The sequence below is a fragment of the Coffea arabica genome, chromosome 11e (genome assembly GCF_036785885.1).
Source record: "Coffea arabica cultivar ET-39 chromosome 11e, Coffea Arabica ET-39 HiFi, whole genome shotgun sequence".
NCBI lineage: Eukaryota > Viridiplantae > Streptophyta > Magnoliopsida > Gentianales > Rubiaceae > Coffea > Coffea arabica.
This window is the reverse complement of record NC_092331.1, coordinates 38,884,413-38,906,400: the sequence shown is the minus strand read 5'-3', so window position 1 is coordinate 38,906,400 and position 21,988 is coordinate 38,884,413. Positions and strand designations below refer to the sequence as shown.

At 35.5% G+C, this 21,988-nt stretch overlaps 2 protein-coding genes and 1 long non-coding RNA gene across 4 annotated transcripts; 1 reads left to right on the top strand and 2 right to left on the bottom strand.

Moving 5' to 3' along the window:
- Positions 1 to 696: 696 nt before the first annotated feature.
- LOC113717583 (transcription factor bHLH18-like) lies at positions 697 to 2,381 on the bottom strand. The gene is made up of 2 exons (XM_027242335.2): positions 1,982 to 2,381; positions 697 to 1,024 (listed from the first exon to the last, which is right to left on the bottom strand). The coding sequence occupies exons 1-2, from the start codon at positions 2,351 to 2,353 to the stop codon at positions 938 to 940; spliced, it is 459 nt and encodes a 152-aa protein (XP_027098136.2). The 5' UTR covers positions 2,354 to 2,381; the 3' UTR covers positions 697 to 937.
- Positions 2,382 to 3,039: 658 nt separating this feature from the next.
- On the bottom strand, positions 3,040 to 4,305 carry LOC140021691 (uncharacterized). The gene is made up of 2 exons (XM_072072982.1): positions 4,141 to 4,305; positions 3,040 to 3,851 (listed from the first exon to the last, which is right to left on the bottom strand). Exons 1-2 carry the CDS (start codon positions 4,177 to 4,179, stop codon positions 3,261 to 3,263), a joined length of 630 nt encoding a protein of 209 aa, XP_071929083.1. The 5' UTR covers positions 4,180 to 4,305; the 3' UTR covers positions 3,040 to 3,260.
- A 1,663-nt stretch (positions 4,306 to 5,968) lies between these two features.
- LOC140021737 (uncharacterized) lies at positions 5,969 to 8,832 on the top strand. Of its 2 annotated transcripts, XR_011825681.1 has the most exons (3): positions 6,054 to 6,698; positions 7,999 to 8,055; positions 8,674 to 8,832. It is a non-coding gene; the product is annotated as an uncharacterized lncRNA (long non-coding RNA). The 2 variants fall into 2 exon arrangements; XR_011825680.1 differs by lacking the exon at positions 7,999 to 8,055 and having other exon boundaries at positions 5,969 to 6,698.
- Positions 8,833 to 21,988: the final 13,156 nt, after the last annotated feature.

Below are 21,988 nucleotides of genomic sequence, written 5' to 3'. Positions count from 1 at the left end.
GGCGGCAGCAAAAGTTATAGATAGAGGCGGCGTAATTGGAGGAGGCAGCAGCTGCGAAGAATGCTCCAATAGAGCTTTAGGGTTTGTTTGGGTAGCGTATTATTTGAAATATTATTTGAAATAATTACTATAGTATTTTTTGTGATGTGATGTATGTGAGATAAAAAGATAGTTAAAAATATAAAAAAGATGGATTGAAAAATGTGTTTATGATACAAGCGAAATATTATTTTAAAAAAATGAGATATTCAAACAAAGCCATGGTGATGGATAATTGGAAGGGAAGGAGAGAGGTTTGTGTTTTTTACATCAATTTTATAGTTGACCCGTTTTTGAGTTTTTACTCATATAAAACCTGCGTGTCAACCCGATCTAGGAGTTTAATCATGGAATTGGAATTAGAATTCTCTTGGTCCGGTAAAGAATTGAGATTGTGGAATTGGAACCTCTTGGAATTAGAATTCATTGCTAATTCTATGGAAAAGGCAGTATCCAAACACAAGAATTAGAATTGGGGTTCCAATTCCAATCCTAAACCCCAATTCTATGGGTACCAAACGCACCCTAAGCTGTTTTATCCTATATCTGGTGTAAGAAAATCCCATGTCCAACGCGGTTAGGTTGGAAACAAAAATGAAATAGGATCAAGGAAGGTGACCAAAGAAATACATACATTAATATAGGTGACTAAAACATTTCTTTATTGAGAGGCAAATGCTACATGGTAAATAAAAACTAAAAAAACAGCACGAGGTCCGCGAGAGACACAAACGAGTCCCTTTAACAAATTGATCCCTTAATCCTCAATCATACGAAACTGAATCTGCCATATCAGGTCATGACCTCCACTAATATTTATTATTATGATCTATCATATTTATTTGGTAATTGTTGTTCAGTCATTTACAGCAACATCACTGGTTTTATTAATTTGCATTCAAGCTTTCTGAAGTGTTGCTCGCCTTAAACCTGATGCAAGACTATTCACGAGTTCTTTCATCGACAGGTTGAATTCTCTCTTCATCTGCATGCAAAAGATTGATGCAGGTGTTAAACATACAACAAAAATAAATAAATAGACAAGTTGTTAAGACATTGGCATGATAGCAAAGACTTAATCAACATAAGAGTTAATGATTATTGAAGTGTTTTAACTGCTTCTGTAAGACAGTCGTTAATATGCCTGAATCATACTTAATTTATATACGGATACTTATATTCATTGCATCTTTATATTATAAACTTGCCCAAATTAACTATATTTTTTCGAAAAAATTAATACTTGAGAACTCTCTTAACATGCCACATTATCTAGGGAGTCTCTTGGTCCAAACTATGATTATTAATCCAAATAACTGATGGTCTTTGGCTAACATGCCACATTCTCTAGGGAGTAGTAAGTTGATGTTTATGAAAAGTACAAAATATCATTCCGGTTCATGCATCTGAGGCGGTGAAAAAGTGACTTTCATCTCTAACAATATATTAACTCCTGTTCAGGCCCTTGGTCACTAATCCTACATGTGCGAATATCATTTGAAAATAGCACACAAAAACCTCACATAGTTACTAAGCTATTTTTTACCATAAGTTTTTTGAACTATTTGGATTCCAAATTGTCAAATGAACTTTTATCATTTCGTCAATTTTACGACCAATTTGAGGCCAAAAAAAAAAAGCCCTACACGAACTATAGTTGAATTTCATGTTATGACTGGAAAGCACTACAGCAAATTCATGCAAGGCATGTTTAACTTTTTTCCTTCAGCTGCAACTTAGAAGTACCAAAAAATAAAGTTTGATTTTGCACGCATTAGAGTATACTAGTCCATTTGAGACTCTAAATATTCGCACCTTCAAAACCTTGACATGAGAATAATTCATGATATTAAAATAGAAAAAAAAAACTTGCTATGAGATTAGTATAGTTTTCCCCTGAAAAATAGAACTACCAAGGTAATTGCGTTTTCATGGTACTCACCTCAGTAATAATGGTAATATCTAGAGCCAAACTTCCAAATGGTGCAACATTTGTGTTGATAACATCCAGATTGAGTTTATCCATCTCTGAAAGTATTTCAACTAATACTCCTCTATGCTTCTCACACAGTATTCTCACAAGAACATGCTTATCACACATTTTAGCCTCAATTTCAGGAAGCGGTTGCTCATTGCAGCAACCCCCCTGCTCATCTGAGGGCTCGCCCTCGTCTTCAAGCAAGAGCTGAGATTTCTTGACAAGTACCAAAGATTCCATGGTCTGCATCGTAGCTTGCTCCTCGAGCTCCTTTTCTCGCTGCTGAAGATGTTTCAAGTACTTGATTGTATCACCAAGAACTGAAGTTTTATCCATCTGCAACCAAAACAAAATGATCCATGTTTATTTTGCCAGTCAAGACGTTGATGCCTAAACAATTAGTCATGAAATGTGTGATCTAAAATCCCAGTTTCCTGTTCTTCCGATGCTAGTTTCTCAAAGAAACAACTACCATTTTCATCCCCTCTCATTTAAGATGGAACTATCAAATTTATGTTGCTTTTTCTGATACAAATTTAGTCCTTTATGTGTTCACTTTCAATAAACTGTTTGAATTTGACAAGAATCAACAAAGTAATTGGAAATTTTGTAAAATTTTCTCTAGTTAATTAGTCAAAGTTGGAAAGCAAATGGGACTCAATTAACTTTTTGTTGAAAAACTTTTGGAATGGATTGCAATACCCAAGGACTTAGTTAATTTTCTTGGTAACATATATCATGTTCCAAGTTTGTCCATATCCCAAATAATTGGAAAATAAATAAATAAAAAATAATCTTCTATATACCGACAATATCTATATAAACATGATTAGATGCAAGTTACATATAGAAAATTTAAATTTTAAATTAAAAAATTAATTTTCATGCATCCATTGCCAACAGTGTGCATAAATGTTTAATCCAATAGATAAGTTATCATTTTAAACAATAAAGCCCAAACATATTTGCAAATAACACAAAAATAAAGAAAATGAAGACTATAATGAAGCTAATGTTGAGAAAGGAAATGGGGCCTTTTCAGTCCCAATTCTATCCAGTTATGTAAACTATAGAATTTTGGCGTAAACTGATACAATTTTAGTGTAAACATGAATTATAATTGAATTGGTGCAAAACTCATGGTTACACCAAAAATATATAAGTTTATACCGAAATTGTGCCAGTTTACAATAGCGGGATGGAACCTCATCTGGAAAGGCCCTAGATCCATTGAGAAATATGATCAGTTTACTTTCTTCAGGCCGGGAACTATTGCTGAAAGAGCTACAAATTGTTGGCTTAGCTGCTCACGGCGCTTTCTCTCGGCAATTATATGGTCATAAGTTTGGGAAGGTGGTCTCGTACGACCACTAGTCTTCTTCGTTGTATGTACCCCTTTCACTGCTTCTACAAGACTCGTAAATGAAGCCCTGGAAATCAACGCTTCAGATACTAAATCATCGCCTGTGTTTGTTCCCATGATCAACTGTTGACGGTTCCTTTCTGGGACCACGTTTGAGTTCCCAAATGTGCAAATTACTTGCTCATGGCATGAATTGGTGGCTTGAAGAGTCGACGAGTTGTTAAGATAATTGTTTGCCTTGTGGTGTTTAGATGGTCTTTCGACCACATTTTGGGGAGGTTCCATAGTAGAAGATCCACACAAGCTGGTAGTGGAATTGTTTCTTGGAATCTGCCCAGAGGAAAGTGAGTTGCACTGTGGAGATAAAGAGCTAGGGAAGTACTGTTCTTCTCCGAGTGCAGCAGACAATTCTTCATCAAAGAAATCTGTGATATCATATTGGTCGCTGACAAATGGATCCTCCATTCCCTCCTGCAGCACATAAATAGTACTATACTTCAGCAGTCTTTATCTCCTTAAAACCAGAATATGATGGGAATATGTTTTTTCCTAGCCCATTTATATATAAAAAATAATATTTTCACAAAAAAAAAACTAAAAATAAAAAAAACCATATGCTTGCTCCTTGGATAGCGTTAGATTTGATGGAAACTATAGATTTAAGAAATCGTATGCCTAGTTCTGTTGACAGCTTAAGAACAGGATTATCACATCATGGTAAAGATCTATCTTCATGATAAGAAATGATTGTTCTTATTACCAGTTCAGAGAACCATGAAGCCTCAGCTGTATCCTCCATATAATATCAAGTCTGGCTGAAATTTCTGCAGAAGGGCCATTCGTAGAAAACATGGAAAAATTTTCATACCTAAAGAAGAAACTTAAAAGAAGAAGAAGAAAGAAGAACTTACCTCTGCGAAGGATTGGAAAGCCTCCCTTGTATGAGATAGAATAATTGTTTGTCCCTTTATATAAAGTTGGAGCATTGTCCAACACAATAATTAGACTTTTCTGTATCAAAATTCTAGAACATGAATTTCTGGAGATTGATATCTGCCCTTCAAAATAAACCTAAGGCCGTCTAGGATACAAAAACTTGGGATCTCTGTAGAGTGCAGAAGGTCAAGAATGGAGGGCAGTTATCATTCTTCACATGATTTTTATAGGTTTTCTCACGGATTCACGAGGCATGCAGTTGGGTAAAATGCAATAGAAAATTGAAGAATCAATCAAACCTCTTGTCTTCATCTCTTTGTGGGGTTAATTTGGGACACTATGTTTCGAAAAAAAAAAGAAGCAATAATTTGAGTTTGTAATCAATTGTTCTACACACGAGGCCGCCTTGCAAAATCATTGTTGGCGTATGTTGATTGTTGACAGGCACAAAACTTTTACAGGGGAGCCAAAATTCGTACAGGCGTATATTTCTTTTTTTTTTTTTTTTTTTTTTTTAAGGAAATATGATTTTATTCATCAAGAAAGCAAACCAATCACAAGTTCTGCTCACAAACGCTTACTTCTCCGAAATGAAGGTACCCCTAACCTATCTAATCTGACCCCCCACGAGCCAATGCCGGAAGAGCGTGGAAATTGTCGTAGACCTTAATATGCTGTTCAGGATGAGAGACGTCTATTTTGGACAAAACATCCGCCACGGTGTTAACCTCCCTGTAACAATGCGAGATTTGAGCCGAATCATCCACTAGCTGCCAAATTTGCCTGGCCTCTCGACGGATCCGCCATGGACACTAGAACCGCCGCTTCAGAATCCCAACTACGACCAACGAATCCGATTGGAGATTTAGATTACTATAGCCCCAGTGGATACACAATTGAAACCCAGTTAGCAGGGCTCGAACCTCCGGTACAGGCGTATATTTCTTAGAGCAATATATTATAAAATTTTGTGGGGGCAAATTCTAATTTGTTAATCGATTTTATCAAAAAGTTTCAATATCTCTTGTGAGAATGTTTTGGTTTTTTTGATCTTGGGGGTGGCTACCTTCTCCAAGCATTCCTAGGTTCATTGTCAAAATTCTCGATATTAGTTTACTAAACTGTTTCTTTACCTCCCATTGTAGTTATCGACAGTAAAAGGTTTGATCATACTATACCTCCGGAGTTTAGTTCAGGGCGTAATTATATTTTACGGACCCTAAATGTGAGAACTCGGAAAATTATGTGCATATTTCGAATTTAATTCATTATATTTGACTTGTTATTAGAAATATTATATATAATAAATAAATGGTTAAATTAAATGCATAATTGAATTCCTATAAAATTAAAAATTTAGAAAAAAATAATAATAAACAAAATAATAGAATGGTGTAGGAAATTTTAGAAATCAAATAAACATATGATAGGCATATTGTAAATTGTGACAATTGAATTTATTATATAATTGAATAAGTACATGTCCAGTTAATTTCTTTAAAAACGAATGTATGAAAATTTACTAGATTAATGTAAGCAAATTTTTCCAGAGAAATACAAACAAGGTTAAAAAACGAAATTACCCTCGGAACCTAAATGAATAACCATGCAGGCCAAGCAAGATAAGTTATTAGCAATTTTGACAATAGGAACCGAGGGGAAAAACAAACAATGGGAGAATCTGGAACTGAGTGGAAGTAAGGCTAAACAAAGCCTGGGCGGTGATCAAATAATTGCCAAAATAATTGGGCGGTGATCAAAGATGAACCAAAGGAAGGCAGCTGCCAATGAGCTACTAAGCCTAAACGGTGGAACGAGGAAGTAAATAGGAGTTGGTTTGGGCGGTGGAACAATTGCTGAGTCAGGAGTAACCGAGAGCAAGAGGAATTAGGTGGCATTGCTGTTCTTTCTTTCATTCAAGCTATATAAACAACCGAGAGGAAAAGAAGAGAACTACCTGCTTAAATTTGGGCTGTGGCTAAGGGCAAAGAAAACTCCAATTACTCTTCTTACTAACCGAACACTAAGAGCAAAACTGAGAGAGACTAAGCTACATTTCGTTCATCTCAATACACGACCGAGAGGGAGGAAAGAAAATATTTTTGGTTCCTCTTTGTTCAGCTTGCAACCGAGAGAGAGAGAGGGAGAGAGAGTTAGACATTTGCTAGCTTCATTTCTCCAGCTTGCAACCTCAGAACCGTGAGCCAAAAGTGAGAGAGAGGAAAAAGGGAGAGAAATCCTGCGGTTTCATCATCTATCAGCTTTAACTAAGTGAGAAGTGGAGTAGATAGAAGGAGAGGAAGTAACGGGAGCTGTTAGAAGGAGTCAGAGCAGAGGACCTAAAGAGTAGCTGCAATTTACTGATTCTAGGTGGAAAGGAAGGTAAACATTCTGCAATCTTCTCTCGTACAGCTAATATACATAGAGCTTAAGCTGTATGTTGGAGTTTAGCAAAGAAAATGAATTCTTAACTAAGGTAAAATTCTGTTTAGAAGAAGATGAAACTGTCGGACAGAAATTTGAAGGAACCGAGAGTTATTTGCTTGAGTTACAGCTGTTATCTGAATTTTCTATGGAGAATTATGCTAGGAATGCATGAAATATGTTTATCTCTGATCTTATAGGATATTTATCTGCAAAACTAGTAAAAACATTGGTAATCTTGGCTGGAAATGTCAAAGAAACCTGCTGGAACCTGTTGGGATGGACCGAGAGAGAGAAATGGTGAAATTTTCCAGTTTTCTCCATGGATTTTCGGGCTGTAAATTGCATATTGTTATTGTTCACACCTTATAATAATTTAATATTGACATGCATGTAACACTTGAAAGTTGAAAAGTAAGAAAAGATGAACTTTAAAGCAGGAACAAATCTGGAACATTAAGACAGCAAACTAGGAGGAAAGAAGAACACGATGCAACTTTGGTTATTTCTTGGAAATTTTGCTAGATGGTAACTGAAATCCATGATTTATGCCTTGTCTAATGTTTCTAGAGTGATGCATGTAAAGTTTAGAGCTGGTTTGTGTTTGTTTTATAGTTGGTTCACTTGCTGGAATTGCTCCAGCTTTGGCCAAGAGAAAAGGAGTTGGTTTTCCAACTTGTATCAGAAATTTTAGTAATTTGACCTGCAGAAATCCTGTTATGTGCTCATTCGTAACATATGTTCTGTTTTTGGTTCTAGTGAAAGTTGGTTGTTTAAGAGTGAAAACTTAAGGAACATTGTTGGAATTTTTAATGAGGGCCGAGGAGAGGGTAAGTAAGGGAAATTTCAGCTTTAACTCCCTAACTTTGGTTACTAATAAGTATATCCTTGCTTCATACATCTCTTAACATCTAAAACTAGACATGCATGAGGTACGCGTTGAGTTTTAATTTAGAAAAGACTAATTTAGGAGGAAACGGAAGAAGTGAACCTGGACAATTATTCTACCTTTAAGACTAAATCTTAACCTTAATTAATTTTGGTTTTAACTTGAGTTGCTCGGTAGATTTTATACAATATTATTGTGCTTGAACTTAGCTAAATTATACTAAAGTGAACGATATATGTACTTTGGGTATCTTCTAACGATTAAATTTGGTATAACCAACTTAGAATCCGGATTGGGGATGAAAGTAACTGCATTTAGTGACTATTCCTAGAATTATGCCATAATCATAGTACTTGAAATTTGTCTCAGGAACTACTAGTGGGTGTAAAAGCAATCTCGAGACCGAAGTGCAATATGTTTGACTAAGTGAGTGTTTCCACATTTGTGTGTTTAAATTGCCTATGTGTTACTTAAATGATGTTTGTATGATTATGCCAGTACTTTATTATGAAGTGTGTTTCAATTGTCCCTCGCCTTCTAAGTCGAGAGTGTACTTTATTGCACTCAACTTAGTTTGAGCTTGAAGGTTGATAATTGATCAAGTGTTATTGTAAGTGTGCATGACTGTAAGTCGTGTGTGTATTTTACCACACCGGCTGAACTGGGCCCCAAAACCCTTTGTTCAACGGACTATTCGAGTCAACAAAAGGGCTTGGTCGGATAGGATGGTAGCTTTGGGTAAGTGTATTAGTATGCTCGAGTATTACCACGGAGTAGCAGATTACTGATATTGATATGGCTATCTAAATAAGGGAAGTGTTTACTGTTTTTGAGGTTATAAGGAGGAGTTCGGCGGAGTGTGTAGTGCATTGAAGTGGCTCTAATGCGAGCACCGTATCCTTTCAAAAGTGATTGTTCAGTGAAGTATTCCTTACTTGCTTAATTTTGTTACTGGCTTATCTGGTTTAAGTGTTTATTGATTGTTGCTTGCACGGAAACCTCACTGGACGTAAGCTCATCCCCTCAGCTTTGTTTTCCTTACAGGAATTGAAGTTTGAAGAATGATCGAGTTGAATTAGGAAGTTGTTTTGGAAGATCCGTTAGTATGTATATATTGTAGTCATGGTTTCCTTTGTACCTTGAACTGGTCGAACCTTTCATCATGAGTTTGATGTGGTATTAAGAATGGATGTTTAGAATGTATATTTTGTTTCTTTTATTGGACAATTTTATGTTTCAAGTTGATGGGAGTTGCACTAGGAGTGAACAGTCAGTTGTTTAATGGAAATGTTATCTCCGAAGTTAATGAAAATAAATGAGTCCTGGCGAGAGTCAGACAGGCGAACCGCTAACTCCTAGGGTATGCCCTAGGAGAATGTGGGGCCGTCACACTAAACCTTATAAATATACACTTCGGCGCAAAATAAAAACTACTTGAATGTATAAAAAGTTTATCTCGCACCAAAAAGTATGTAATGACATAATTGGCCTTTTATTATTATTGAAAATAGAAATTTAGGTATCACACTTGTTTTACAATATGAATCTATAATATGAGTTGATTACTTAAATCCCTAGTGCACTGTCTGTGAGGACTCGAAATTTTTTTTATTTTATCTTATTTTACTGGCTTATTTGATTATTTATTCAACCGTTTTTTTCGAATAATTTATTTCAACCATTTTAAATTCATTTACATGGAACAATGCCTTACTTATATTTTTCAAATGTCCCGTTAGTAAATTTAATTTTTCTACGACTCGTTCAATAAGGAATAACGAATACACGTCTTTTGAGGTAATAGTCGATCCGACAGTGCAATAATCTTGAAAAATTAAGAATGATCAATAGTAGACTAAGAAAAGTTAATTGAGGGATTAGGGGTGAGTGAGTTCAAATTAAGCTTTTACTACCCGCGCGTCGAAAGTTTCTCGAAAGTCACACCGCGCGACTAATTAGGGACTTGAGGAATTAATATTAGACTCGTAAGTATGAGTAATTACAGCATTATAGGAAGTACCTTGGAGGATTAGTGCATAAGTGTATCAAACCCAAGAGAAAATGGTCGTACGAAACCCTCGCGCAACAACTATTCAAAGTTGACTTTTGCCAAACTTAACCACTACTTTTCCCACCAATCTTCCAAGACAAGCCACAACAATCAAACTCTCATCTCTCTCATCTCTCTCTCCATTTTCGGCCAGCCCTCAAAGAAGAACAAAGGGAAGGAAAAACTTCATCTTCAAGCTTCCATTTCACTCACAAATCCTCCACCAAATCGCATACAACTTGGAGTACCACTCTATCTTGGAACAAGGAGCAATCTTGTGGATTTTCTTGGAGAATTTTCAGTGGAAAAATCTGATATTCATCTAGGGTTTCAAGGGTAACAACTTCACCCCTTTAATCCTTTCATTTCTTCAAAGTTTAGCGGTTAATCTTCATGGGTTTGAAACCCTAACCGCGTTATAGGCTAGCGGACTTGAGGAACCATTTATTTCGCTTTAAATCATAGGCTAGCTGACTTGATGAGACCTCTAGGTAGCTGAATTGAGGCTTAATTGTTTGATTATGGTTGTTTATGTGTTGAGAGAGTTGATTTCGGTTAGAAAGTGGAGAGAAATCGAAGGAAAATGAGAATACAAGTCGGCCAAAATTTCTGGTCATGTTGTTCTGTTTTAGTTTCTAAACTTTTATGCTTGGTTGATTATGAAATTGATGGATATAGGTTGTATATTGTGTGTATAAAGTATCTTTCAAAAATCGTATCGGATGGTTGTGCAAAACTTGAGTTTTTGGTAGAGGTTCGAATCTGGAAAACGTATAACAGTGCACTCGGACAGTGTTTCTTTGTCTGAATGTAACTCTTTCCACAAAAGTCAAAATTGAGTTCTGTTTGCGGTATTCAAAACAAGACATTCATAGCTTTCCAACGGTATAAAAATCCCCTGCTAGTTCGTTTTGAGTGATTCGTAGCGAATCGGCAAAATCGGCTGTTCTGCTTTGCCTATGTGTTCGAATGAAACTGGGAAGCTGCATCTTGTGGCTTGATTTTGTTCCACTTGTGAAAGGATTTTTAAAACAATGTCTTGTGATAAATTGTAGCATTTTGAACCTAGTTTCCAACGCCATCAACCATTCTCAATTTAGAGTTGTATAGAGTTAGATAAGGCTTGATTTCGAAAATGCAACAAAGCTGGAAACTGGAAACTTTTCCCTTTCTTGCTGACCGAATGGTCAAATCTGTTTTGGGATGTTATATTTCAAAAATTTTAGTGTCATTTAACCATCAATTTCTTATTAAATGTTTCTGGAATCTTGGTTTCAAAATTGGAGCGAATTGGGGCTGATTGTGTTGGACAAAACGTTTGAGAAAGGAAGAGAACTACGGTTGGCAGATTAGCTTTGAAATTTTCCCAAACTTTGGTCATTTCATTAACTGCCTTTCTATATGAGTTTTTACCTGAATTTTTATAGATAAGTAGTCCCTATATGGAGGTTTAGGTGTACCAAATTTGGTGTAATTTCAATACCATTTCGATGCCTAAATAATGCCCCAAACGTTGCTCTTCAAATCTGGAAATTCACTGATCAGATTACAAAAATCAACCGACTTCAAACTGTTATATCTTGTTGCTCAAAACTCCGAATTTAGTTCTGCTTATTGTGTTTGAAACTTTGTATGGAATTCTTATTGTGTTACAAATTTCAAAAGTTGATTCACTTTCTGTGAATTTTGCCGAATTTCCAAATATCGCTGAAAACCAAGACTGGTTCTGTCTTACCTTCTTCAATCAGCAACTTTGAGCTGAAAAATGAATGCTTTCCATTTGGAATCTTGGAAAAGTGTCTTCTGGGAGCTTTTATTACTTTGGATCTAGTTTCCAACGGTATAAATTTTTCCAATTTTGGACTTCCCAAACTCAAGATCTAATTTTACAAAGTTTATCGCATAAAGCGGAAAATTCCGATTTCGTAGGAAATAAGTTTTTAAGAACTTTTCATTTCCTTTTGATATTGATAATTCGTTTTAAACCCGACTTCATGGAGGATACGAGTTTTCCCTTGTGACTTTAAATCCTCACTTTTGAATCTTGAATTTCAATAGAATGGAGCTCTTTTGAGACATTGTTCTAAATCTAAGCAAATACATTTCCTTCCTTGTATGTTAAGTGATTGTGAGTATATGTGAGTGATAATTGATCACTATTTCTTCAGGCGCTCAAGAGAATATTGAAGGAAACCTCGGAGTGGAACACTAAAGGATTTATTTATTCATTTATTTTGAATTGGTGAATGTCAAGTGCATGACTTGTTGCCTAATACTTGAAATGCATCTAGTTGAATACGTGAATTTAACTTGTCGAGACGAGTGTGTACTTTATCGCACTCACTCTCTTTACTTGACGTGTTACTCGATTTACTTGACTTGTTACTCGATTTACTTGACTTGCTCATACTTGAAACTATACTCGTATGTGACTTGGTGTCGATTGGAGCGATGTCTCGTCGACCAATCCTACTCGTGGGAGATGCCCAAACTCATCGGCTAACTTTGCGAATCGAACCGGCATGGGCTTGGTCGAGGAGCTTAGTAAACCATGAGCAAACATGAAGCTTGATCTATTGGAGAGATCTTGCTTGGCATACTCGCGTAGTATTGCCACGATATACTCGAATAATATCAAAACCTTGACGAGCAGGCCCAGTATAAGGGGTGTAACGGTGAACGGGAATCTGGAGAAAGTGGAGCATCTACAGATTTGATACTTACTTGGTTGACGGAGTGTCAACATGGAATTGGATCAAGACCTTGACCTAGCTACGTGGAATTTAGCTCCTGAGAGCTACAGTATCCTTGAATTGTTTCTATTTACTTTCCTTACTTGAAATGTCAATTACTTGCAATTTCTAGTTAGAAATATCTCGATTTTGTTCCATGCTCTTCTACTTGCTCTATTACATGCTTGCATGATTTTCTTGGCCTCACTGAGCGTTAGCTTAGCCCATTAGTTTGTTTTCCTTAATAGGAGCTCGGAATGGAAAGAATTTTGGGGAAAGCCGACTTGATTACTTTTGAGTAGAATTTTGGATTGTAATCGACTAGTCGACTATTAGTGGTTGTATATTTGGGGATTTGATGTATTTTGAAACTTCATGATGTAAGTTTGGAAGGTTTACTTAAGGAAGCGACCCTTTCATATATTTCGACATTTATTATCAATTGTTTATATTTAAGTTTAGATTTAACTTGTATCGAGTCCTGGCGAGAGTTGGGCAGGTGTTCCGCGGATACCCTTGGGTTCCCCCTAGGGAGAAGTAGGGGCATCACACTGTCGCAGTAGTCATTGTCATGTATAGAAAAGGTACACATTTCATGCGTAATCAATTATTCCAATTTATTAAAGAAAAGGGTTATTTTATATTTGGAGTAATGTTATTAGTTGTCTGATGGCAAGTATTTTGATAAGTGACTATTTTGGATAATATTTAGATGATATTCTAGATCATTTTTGTTCACTTTAGAAATGTGACAAGAAGAAAAAAGGTCATTTTGGCTAGAATATGTGTTAATAGCTAATTGGGGTTTTGATGTGATTTATAACCCTTTTACTCACATGATTTTGATGTTTTTGTAGGAGTTAGAAATGAACTTTATTTTGGATAAGAAACAAGCTTAAATAGGTTGATTAAAATCTTAAAGTTCACAAAGTTGGTGAGTTTCAAAGGTTGTTCGAGTCACATGTGCAAGAAATTAAAAAAACTTGTCAAACAAGAAAGTTGGACCAGATCCTTAGTAGAATCCTTGGCCAGATTCTAGGGGGGATTTGAGATAGAGAGTGAAGCTTTGAAACAACAAAATAATGGTGAAATAGGGGAGGAATCCACCCAAGAGTCCCTGGCCAGATTCTTGGTCTGATAGGAAATCTGCAGCCTGTGAAACAAGGTCACTTTTTGGGCTAAAATTCAGTTAATAAGTTTATTAGAATTTTTAAGTGGTTTATGTCCCTTTTACTTGCATTATGTTTATGTTTTTGTAAGAGTTAGAAATGGGCTTCATTTTGGATAAGAAATAAGTTTATATTATGTTGATTGAAGTCCTCAAGATCACAAGGATAGTAAGTTTCAAAGGTGGTTCAAGTCACAAAAGCAAGAAAATGAAGAAACTTGTCGGAAAAGAAAATTGATTTGAATCCCTCCAAGAATCCGTGCAAGAATTGCTAGAGCAATTCGAGGTAGTGAGCGTGACATGAAGGAAAAAATGCAAGTAGAAAATGGGATAAATCTAGCAGAATTGAGGGATTGCTGGAGGGATTCCGGTCAAATGTTGCTACTATAACTTGTTCCACTGGATTTCATCTACATAATTTCACTTCTTTATAGGGACATTTTGCAGCTTAATTGCAGCTGTAATGATGATAATTTTAGCCTCATTTCTTTACTTTGTCTCATCTATATATATACATGTTTTGTGCAAGAAAGTGGAGACTAGTTTTTAGCACTTAGAACTAGATATTTTTCTCTCATTAGAGGAGAGAAACTTGTAACAAGAACTTGGAGAAAATCTTCATTGTGACAACTCATTTTGAAGGAGTAATAGAAAATCTTTGGGAGGTTGTTCATCTTTTGGCTAAGCTTTTCTTAACCTTCTATTTATTTTGTTCAACAAGAGTTATTGTAATGAATCTTTGTACATACTTGCTTTATTTAATACGTTGAATGAAGTTCTAGATCTGGGGAGGAGATTAAACTAATGATACCTTGAATACGAGTTCAATGTGATTCACTCTTGTTACATCTTGTACTAACTTGTCCATTTATTCATATGTTAACTTTTGTGATTGCTTGATCACCAATTACAAGTCCTTAGTTATTATTATTCAATAATAATTGGTAACAATAATGAAAATGTGATAAGTGAAACTTAAGGAGTAGACTCATGAGAGTAGAGATACACTTAAGTGGATTTTCTTGAGCATTTTCATGTCGTAAATGAACTAGTTTTAGATTTTTACGATGGGAGTAGGGGAGACTAAAATTAGTAATAGCCAATAGATCATGAGAGTGTGTTTTGGTTACATTTGGAAATGAAGCCTTAGTTAGACAAGAGTAGTAACAAGAGGTGAGCTCATTCACTCATAGTTTTGGATCATTAGTGGTTTCTACAACCTTGATTCTTAGTATTTGGTGACTTTTCTCCAATTGTTTTCTTTACAAGCTACTTAGTTAAGTGCATTATTTGTTTTTATTGCATTTAAATTAATAATTAGTCTAAATAATCGAGTAAGCAAAGGACTTAGTACTTGATAAAAAGCTCCTCATGAGATCGACTCTTATACACCATAGACTATAAATTCAACATGTATATTTGCAGCAACAGGTGTATTTTCGAAATAAATCTTGTGCACATAGTTGAAACCCATCAATATTTGTTATGGCTTGCTAGATATCTTTGTTCTAGGGGTAGATGAATCTATTTGTTTCATGCCTGTGGTTTGATGCATTGTGAATATTGTTAAATCTTGTACTTGTTGATCTATCTATTCTTGTTTTAACATTTATAGTTGCTTGATCACCAATTGCAATTCATCTAGTTATTGTTAGTCAATGAGAATTGGTAACAATTGTGAGAGCCCGTAATTTTTCCATTTTAGGGTTTTATTATATTCAATGGCTTGTTTTCTGCACTTTCTGTATCCGAAAATTTTCTAGATAATTTTTATGAGTAAATAGAGTTTTTAGATGAGTTTTCTAGTATCGGTTAGGTTTTGAGAAATTAAGAGCGTATACCGGACATGGGACCCGCTAGGGTGAAAAGTTTGAAAAAATTCAGCCAACTAGGTTAAGTTTTGGATACTGGATCTAATTTACCGGGTGTTAAGAGATAATTAGAGGATGCTATTTGGATTGGTGTGAGAGGAAACAAAATGATAGACATGCATTAAATAAAGTGACAAGTGTCACTTGCCTATTGGATTGACTTGTATGACTACTATTCCATGTTTTACCATTTGACTAAATAAATCAAAAACTTACAAAAAATTCCCCATTTTCTTCTTCCTCTTGGCCGAATTCTCTTGCTCAAAGAAGGAAAAAATCTTCCAACTTCCTACTTCATAATCTTGCTCCAATCTTCAAATCCAACCAATAAAACTCCAAATCATTCCATAAAATCTCTTTGCTAAGTGGTCTTGAGGTGTTTTGTGGAGTTACTTGGAAAGCTAAGAGGACTAGTTGCTCTCTTTCTTGTCTTGCTAAGGTAAGTTGAGAAGGACCCCTCTCCTCCCTCTAATGATGTTTAATCCATGATTAGTGGTAGTATAAGATGCAATTTTATGGTTTATATCTTGATTTTTGGTTGAATTGATGAAGTTTTATAATTTTTGGGGATTTTTCTGTTTTCATATGAATATGATTTTGGGGTCATGTATGATGATTGGAAATGTTATGTAAGGAAGCTAGAAGGTGGAAAAAGTGGTTAATTGCAAGCAATTTCTGTTTTGGAAGAAAATTGAAAAGTTAGGGTTTTAATGTTCTACATTCTGCCCGGTTTTGTAGCTCATAGTTAGAGGCCAAATTGACCTTGGGTTAAAACATTAAAGTTGTAGGGAATGATATTTTAGAGGTGCCTGAAAAATTTCAGATCAATCGGAGTAGCGTAGTTTGAGAAAAGACGGAATTACCCTTGCTGCCCTGGTTTTACCCGAATTTGGGAATTGCTTCTGTAATTGGTTATTTTGGTTAGGAATGCTTCCGAATTGGTTGTTGAGGTCTTCTGATACAATGTAGCCCTGTTTCGTAGATTTCAGATGGCTTTGGAATTTCTGGATTTGGACTTAGGTAGATTGACTTATGATGTTTGAACCAGAATGCGTTCTGTGAATCTGTGTTTGCGGTTCTGGTGTAGTATCTTGCATTTTTGACCTAGTTACACTCGAAAATGGTCTGAGTGACCTTCTTCAATATTGTAACCCTATCTCTTAGCTTCGAAACGGTGGGTCTTTCACCTTCATCCGATAATCGTAGTGCCATTGGTACCAAAACCGTAAAATGATGTCAAAAACTATTTTTTTCGGGTTTACGCTTAACTCTAATTCCGGATTTTTGTGGTTTCCTCTAATGCCTATGTATGCTTATGGAACCCTATTTTGGTAGTATTTGGCATTGGTTTATGATTTTTAATCGAGTCTTATTGTGTTTATTTGAATAGTTTAGGGCTTGACTTTCATATCCGGTCATTTCCTAGCTAAATTTTGTACTTGAATGCCATGAAGCCTAGTGAACGGCTTTTGGGAATGAGATTATTTTTGTACGAGATGTTAGGACTGATTTGAGGAAATAATGAAGCCATGATGGCTGGAAAATAGGTAAACAACAGGGATATGCTGCCGAAATTTTATTTGAAGGCTAGTTGGATTTACTTGTGATTTGAGCGAAGGGCTTTTGGGTTGTTTGAGCCTAGGTCTTCATGTTACCTTTTCGTTTCCAAAAATCATGTTTTGCACCCTTGCTTTAGTAATTATTTGGCGAGGCATACGACTGGTAGTCGAGCCTCACATGTGCATTCTATATACTCGATTTTTGAAAGTGGAACCTTCAATTGGTTTCCTTGGATTATTTTAGGGTTTCTTGGTGATTAAAGCTCTCTTTTGGGAGGTATCTGTATTGACCCCGGAGAGTGTTCCACTACCTGCTACCCGTTATGTGAAATATCTGAATATCTGAAATACTTGATTTATGACTGTTGGAGCCAAATATTGTTTTGATAAAAGGGAGGCGAGGGTGTGAGAACCCTGAAAAAAAAAAATATATATATATAAATATTAGTGCGTATTTCATTTGCATCTTTAATTCTTTAATAAATTATAGCAGTAAATCTAATTGTTTTTAAATAAGTGCGTAGAAATAAATTTTATGTGCATTTTAGATTTTTAATAAACTTTATTATTATTTGATCTTAAATAAGTGTGCAAAAATAATTTATTATAGATTACAAATAATTCAATTGTGCAAAACATTAGATTATTTGAATTCCTGCCAAGCTAAAGTAATAATTCTTGACGTTGAGTGTGCCATTGTTTTTACTTAATTTCTTGAATTTCAATAATTAGTCCTAATTAGTGAATAACGTTAAATACTAATAAAAGAATTGTGCTAAACTACTAAACTTCTTAGTTTTGTTACATTAACTTCATATTTCGATGGTAAACTATTTCACTGATTTAATCACTAATTTCTTTGAATTCTAGTCTTGTAACTAATTGTTTTGAAATAAAAGTGTAAAGATAAATTTTATGAAATAAATAATATAACTGTGCCAATATTGAATTATTCGGTTTTATTATACAAAAGTAATAATTCTTGAGTTATATTAAGTTTACTCCTTAAAAAATAATTCCTTAATTTTCAATAACTAATTTTAATTTCGAATAAGGTTAAGTGTAGATAGAAACCTTAATATTATTATGCAACCGATAAATTCTAGATAAAAACAATACAAGTATTCTAAACATACTTAAGACGTAAAAATTTCGGTAATCAACGCCTTGCAAGATTAGCGTATAATTAGGCATTCAAATCACACTTGGGGATAATTTTCGGAGCTAAGTTAGAACTAGGGGCTTAAGTGGATATTAGGAGAGCAAGTAAAAAGACCAAATTACCCTCACGACCTCACAAAATATCCATGCAACCACCAAAACCAAACTTTTGGACAACCTTACACTCCACCCCACCTTCGGCCAATGCAGAAATTATCCAATTCTACACTCCATCTCCAATCTAAAACCGCAACACCACTCCTCTCTTCTCCACAATACAACCGCAACCTCACATCAGATTCACTACACCCCAACTCCACCTCGTGCATATCGAAAAACAGAGAGAGAGGGAGAACAGATCCATCCGGGAGCAAAGAAGAAATGTATATATGAATAAAAAATATCTCCTTAAGCAATAAACAAATTGCTGGCCATTTAGTGTCAAAAATCAATCATATGCAATGCTTATTGTGACATATATCTTGCACTCTCACTGCTGAAAGTTTCTCTAGAAAAGAATGTTCCTATTATACATAATTAATTACTAGCATAGGATGAGCAGGATGAGGTTTTATTTTATTTTGAATATACTAGGGGGAGGGTTGGGTTGGATTGGGTGGTACGGGGGAGGGAGTGTAAGGAAGAGGTCTTGGGTTCGAATCCTCCTGTTTACACTAAAAAAAAAAAAGAACATACTACAAAATGTTTTCAGTAAGTTTGGAACATACTACAGGCGGGATGCATGCATTTCGAAAAACAACTTCAGTAAGTTTGAAAGGGAAGTTGTTTTCCATAAGATGAGTGAAAATATTTTACATAGGAAAATGTTTTCAGTAACTTTTGTGCAACCAAACACGGGAAATTAGGAAAATATTTTCCTGGAAAACATTTTCACCCGAAACAAACGGACCCTTAATTGCTGGAAAATTTGGATAGCCGAGAAGTGTAGCAGAAAATTTCTTTCAATTGCCTCTCGAATTTACAAGTTGTTGCTGGAAATTACTCTTGGAAATACATGGAAAATGTAACGCTAATGATTGTGGTTTGACCTTATAATGATAATAAATTTGCATCTCGTTCCTGAAATTAATTTTCTTTTCTATCGAAGCATAATGTGCTGAAATTGTTGACGGTGGGCTCTATGAATTCCCACCTTTGGATTGTTGGTTGATTATTTTATTTTACTCAGAGATGCACTTGTTGAAAACGAGGGCTAATGATTGACGAATCCCTAGTAATTTGCTATGTGATTATTTGCTATATTTTAATCCATATTTTGACTTCGAAACGGAATCGGAGCTGTGGAAATTTGTATCGACCTTGCGAACTCGAGTAGCTGCGTTCAAAATTAACCAGAAATATTTTTCAGCTAGTATTATATTATAAAACCCTATACCTAGTGTTTTGCCTAAAAGTTTCCAACTCGATATTTACCCTTAGCTCAATCTAGCCTTGATAGCTATAGTAAATAAGTTATATATAGCTTTTGGAAAATCTAAGTCTTACCTTAATTCTTTTCTTTCTTTAAGCTTTGCACTTGGATAGTTAACTATAGGAAAATGTCTAAAATACGAGCTTCACCAATTTTAGTGAAAAGCTTGGGAGACTTACTTGGCAAGAAAACTTACTTTAAATAAAATAATACTAGCCGCACTCCTATAAAGAAAAGTATTTAAAGGAAAGCCATGTAAAACATTTCCTACTTTTACTAACCCTTAATCCTTAGTGGATTGTCGAATTATTTCGAGAGAATAAACCATTTATAAACTAGAGAATCTTTTATACTTATAAACCTAGAACTTGAATAGAAATTGAAAATGTTATATTTGTACTTTAAAGGTCAAACATGATTTTAATAATTCACGCAGAAAACTTGTTTGGCAAGAAACCTTATTCAAAGCAAATTGGTTCTGGTTTGCACCTCTAGAAAGAAAGAAATCCTTGAAGTATTTTATCACCTTCACTAGTTTAACTCTAGGGAAATTGTTAATTTATTTGGAGTAGATAAACTAGTTATATACCAGATAACTTTGTATTTATAAACCAAGAACCGTACAACAACACTTATAGTTTTAAATTTTGGATTTCTAGGGTATAGCGAGGACGCGAAATTTTGAATCCCAGCTTGAACTCTGAACTTCACTTTTGGTGAGTGTCTCTGCTTGTTCTATGCCTACTTGATTAAAGTGCTTTCTTGATTTGATATGTGATAATTGGAAAAAAAATGGTTTTCTGATCCATCGAAGTGGGCAGTGTGTACTTTATCGCACTAGCTCTTTCGAGTGGTGACTTGCTTGAAATATTTTCGTAAATATCCTGCTTGCACTATCTACAGTGCTGGACGTAAAGTCATTGGGTGAATCCCTCGATCAGTCTATAATAATCAAGTGCTGGACGTAAAGTCGTTGGGTGAATCCCTCGATCAGTCTATAATAATCAAGCGGTGGACGTAAAGTCGTTGAGTGTTGGACGTAATGTCGTTGGGTGAATCCCTCGACCAGTCTAAGGTATACTCGAATATTATTGCTTCCCTATTTGTTTACTTCAGTCGAATCAATACGTGTTAATTGTTTCAAGTGATTGCATGATTTTGAGGCACCACTGAGCGTTAGCTCACCCCACGTTTATTTGTTTTCCTTGACAGGTACTGAGGTTTGAGAAATCTGAGCTACTTATATCTTCTTAAGAATGTATCTACTTCGTTTTGTGGCTTGTAATGTATTTGAATTAAACGATACAGTTTTGTTTTGGGATTGCCACTTGAAGCTGGAAAAGTGTAAACCCTGATTATAATATTTGGCTTGTATGTGTATATATACTCGGGCTGTATGAAATTTTATGTTTTGGAAACTATAAGACTTTACTTCTTGAATGTAATGCGTGAGGTGTTTAGGAGCCGCCAATTGGCTAACTTCGGATGCTGTTATCTTTGAAGATAATGTGTTTTAGTATTCAAGCCGCTTAAAAGTTGGCATGTTCGGATGGCGAATTGTGTTTTGGTTTAAGTTATACGTGGATATTTGGTCGGTTTGCTTGCGTGAGTCCTGGCGAGAGCTAGGCAGGCGACCCGCCAACCCTCTGGTTCGCCTTAGGGAGAAGTGGGGTCGTCACAGGTGGTATCAGAGCTTTTATCGAGCTCAAACCGGGAAAAGGTTCTCGGACTGTGGGGATTGGCTTGTTAAGTGTGGAACAAAAGTCTATAGTTGAGGATATTAGATATGTATGTTGGGTAGGAATCTCCAATATAGGTGATTCATGCTTGGGACTGGCCAGCTTGAGTTGTGAATCATCTTATTTTCGGATTCTTGTACCCGAGTACCCAATATTACCTTTAAGGGAGTATTTGCGAATTAGGAAGAATTTAGTATATTGCATTATGACGCGATCCGGAAGCAGGATGTAATTTGAAGAAATAGAGTTAAAGGGACCAAGGCTAACTTTTGAAAGTTAAAAGTGAAGAACCAGTAGTGAGATCTTGAACAATTTTAGTAGCCTTCGATGGTAAGTAGATGATATGCCAACTCCCGCTTAAAAATACGGTTTTCTGACCTGAAACTGAGTGAAATAGTTGTTTAAGGATCAGGTGTATCCTTCCGGCAGTGTGTTATAGGGTATCAAATGGCTAGACACTGTGACTGTCCAAGAACTTACTCCTATCTGGAGCGAGTGATATGAGTTTAGATGGGTTTAAAGACAGAGGCTAATAATAGCAAATGAGAGAGTTCATATTAGAATATAGAAATGAGGAAATCCATAGGGATGCGACGTGATAGGAATTCTAGAGTTCGAGACTAATATAATAAAGGAATCTATGGAAG

What these genes read in the sequence shown, in the direction of transcription:
- LOC140021691 (XM_072072982.1), bottom strand. Translation starts at nt 4,179, where the DNA reads ATGGAGGATACAGCTGAGGCTTCATGGTTCTCTGAACTG. An exon ending in CTTCATGGTTCTCTGAACTG is followed by an intron (nt 3,852 to 4,140) that starts GTAATAAGAACA and finishes TATGTGCTGCAG; the next exon opens with GAGGGAATGGAGGATCCATT.
- LOC113717583 (XM_027242335.2), bottom strand. Translation starts at nt 2,353, where the DNA reads ATGGATAAAACTTCAGTTCTTGGTGATACAATCAAGTACTTGAAACAT. An exon ending in ATATTACCATTATTACTGAG is followed by an intron (nt 1,025 to 1,981) that starts GTGAGTACCATG and finishes TTTTGCATGCAG; the next exon opens with ATGAAGAGAGAATTCAACCT.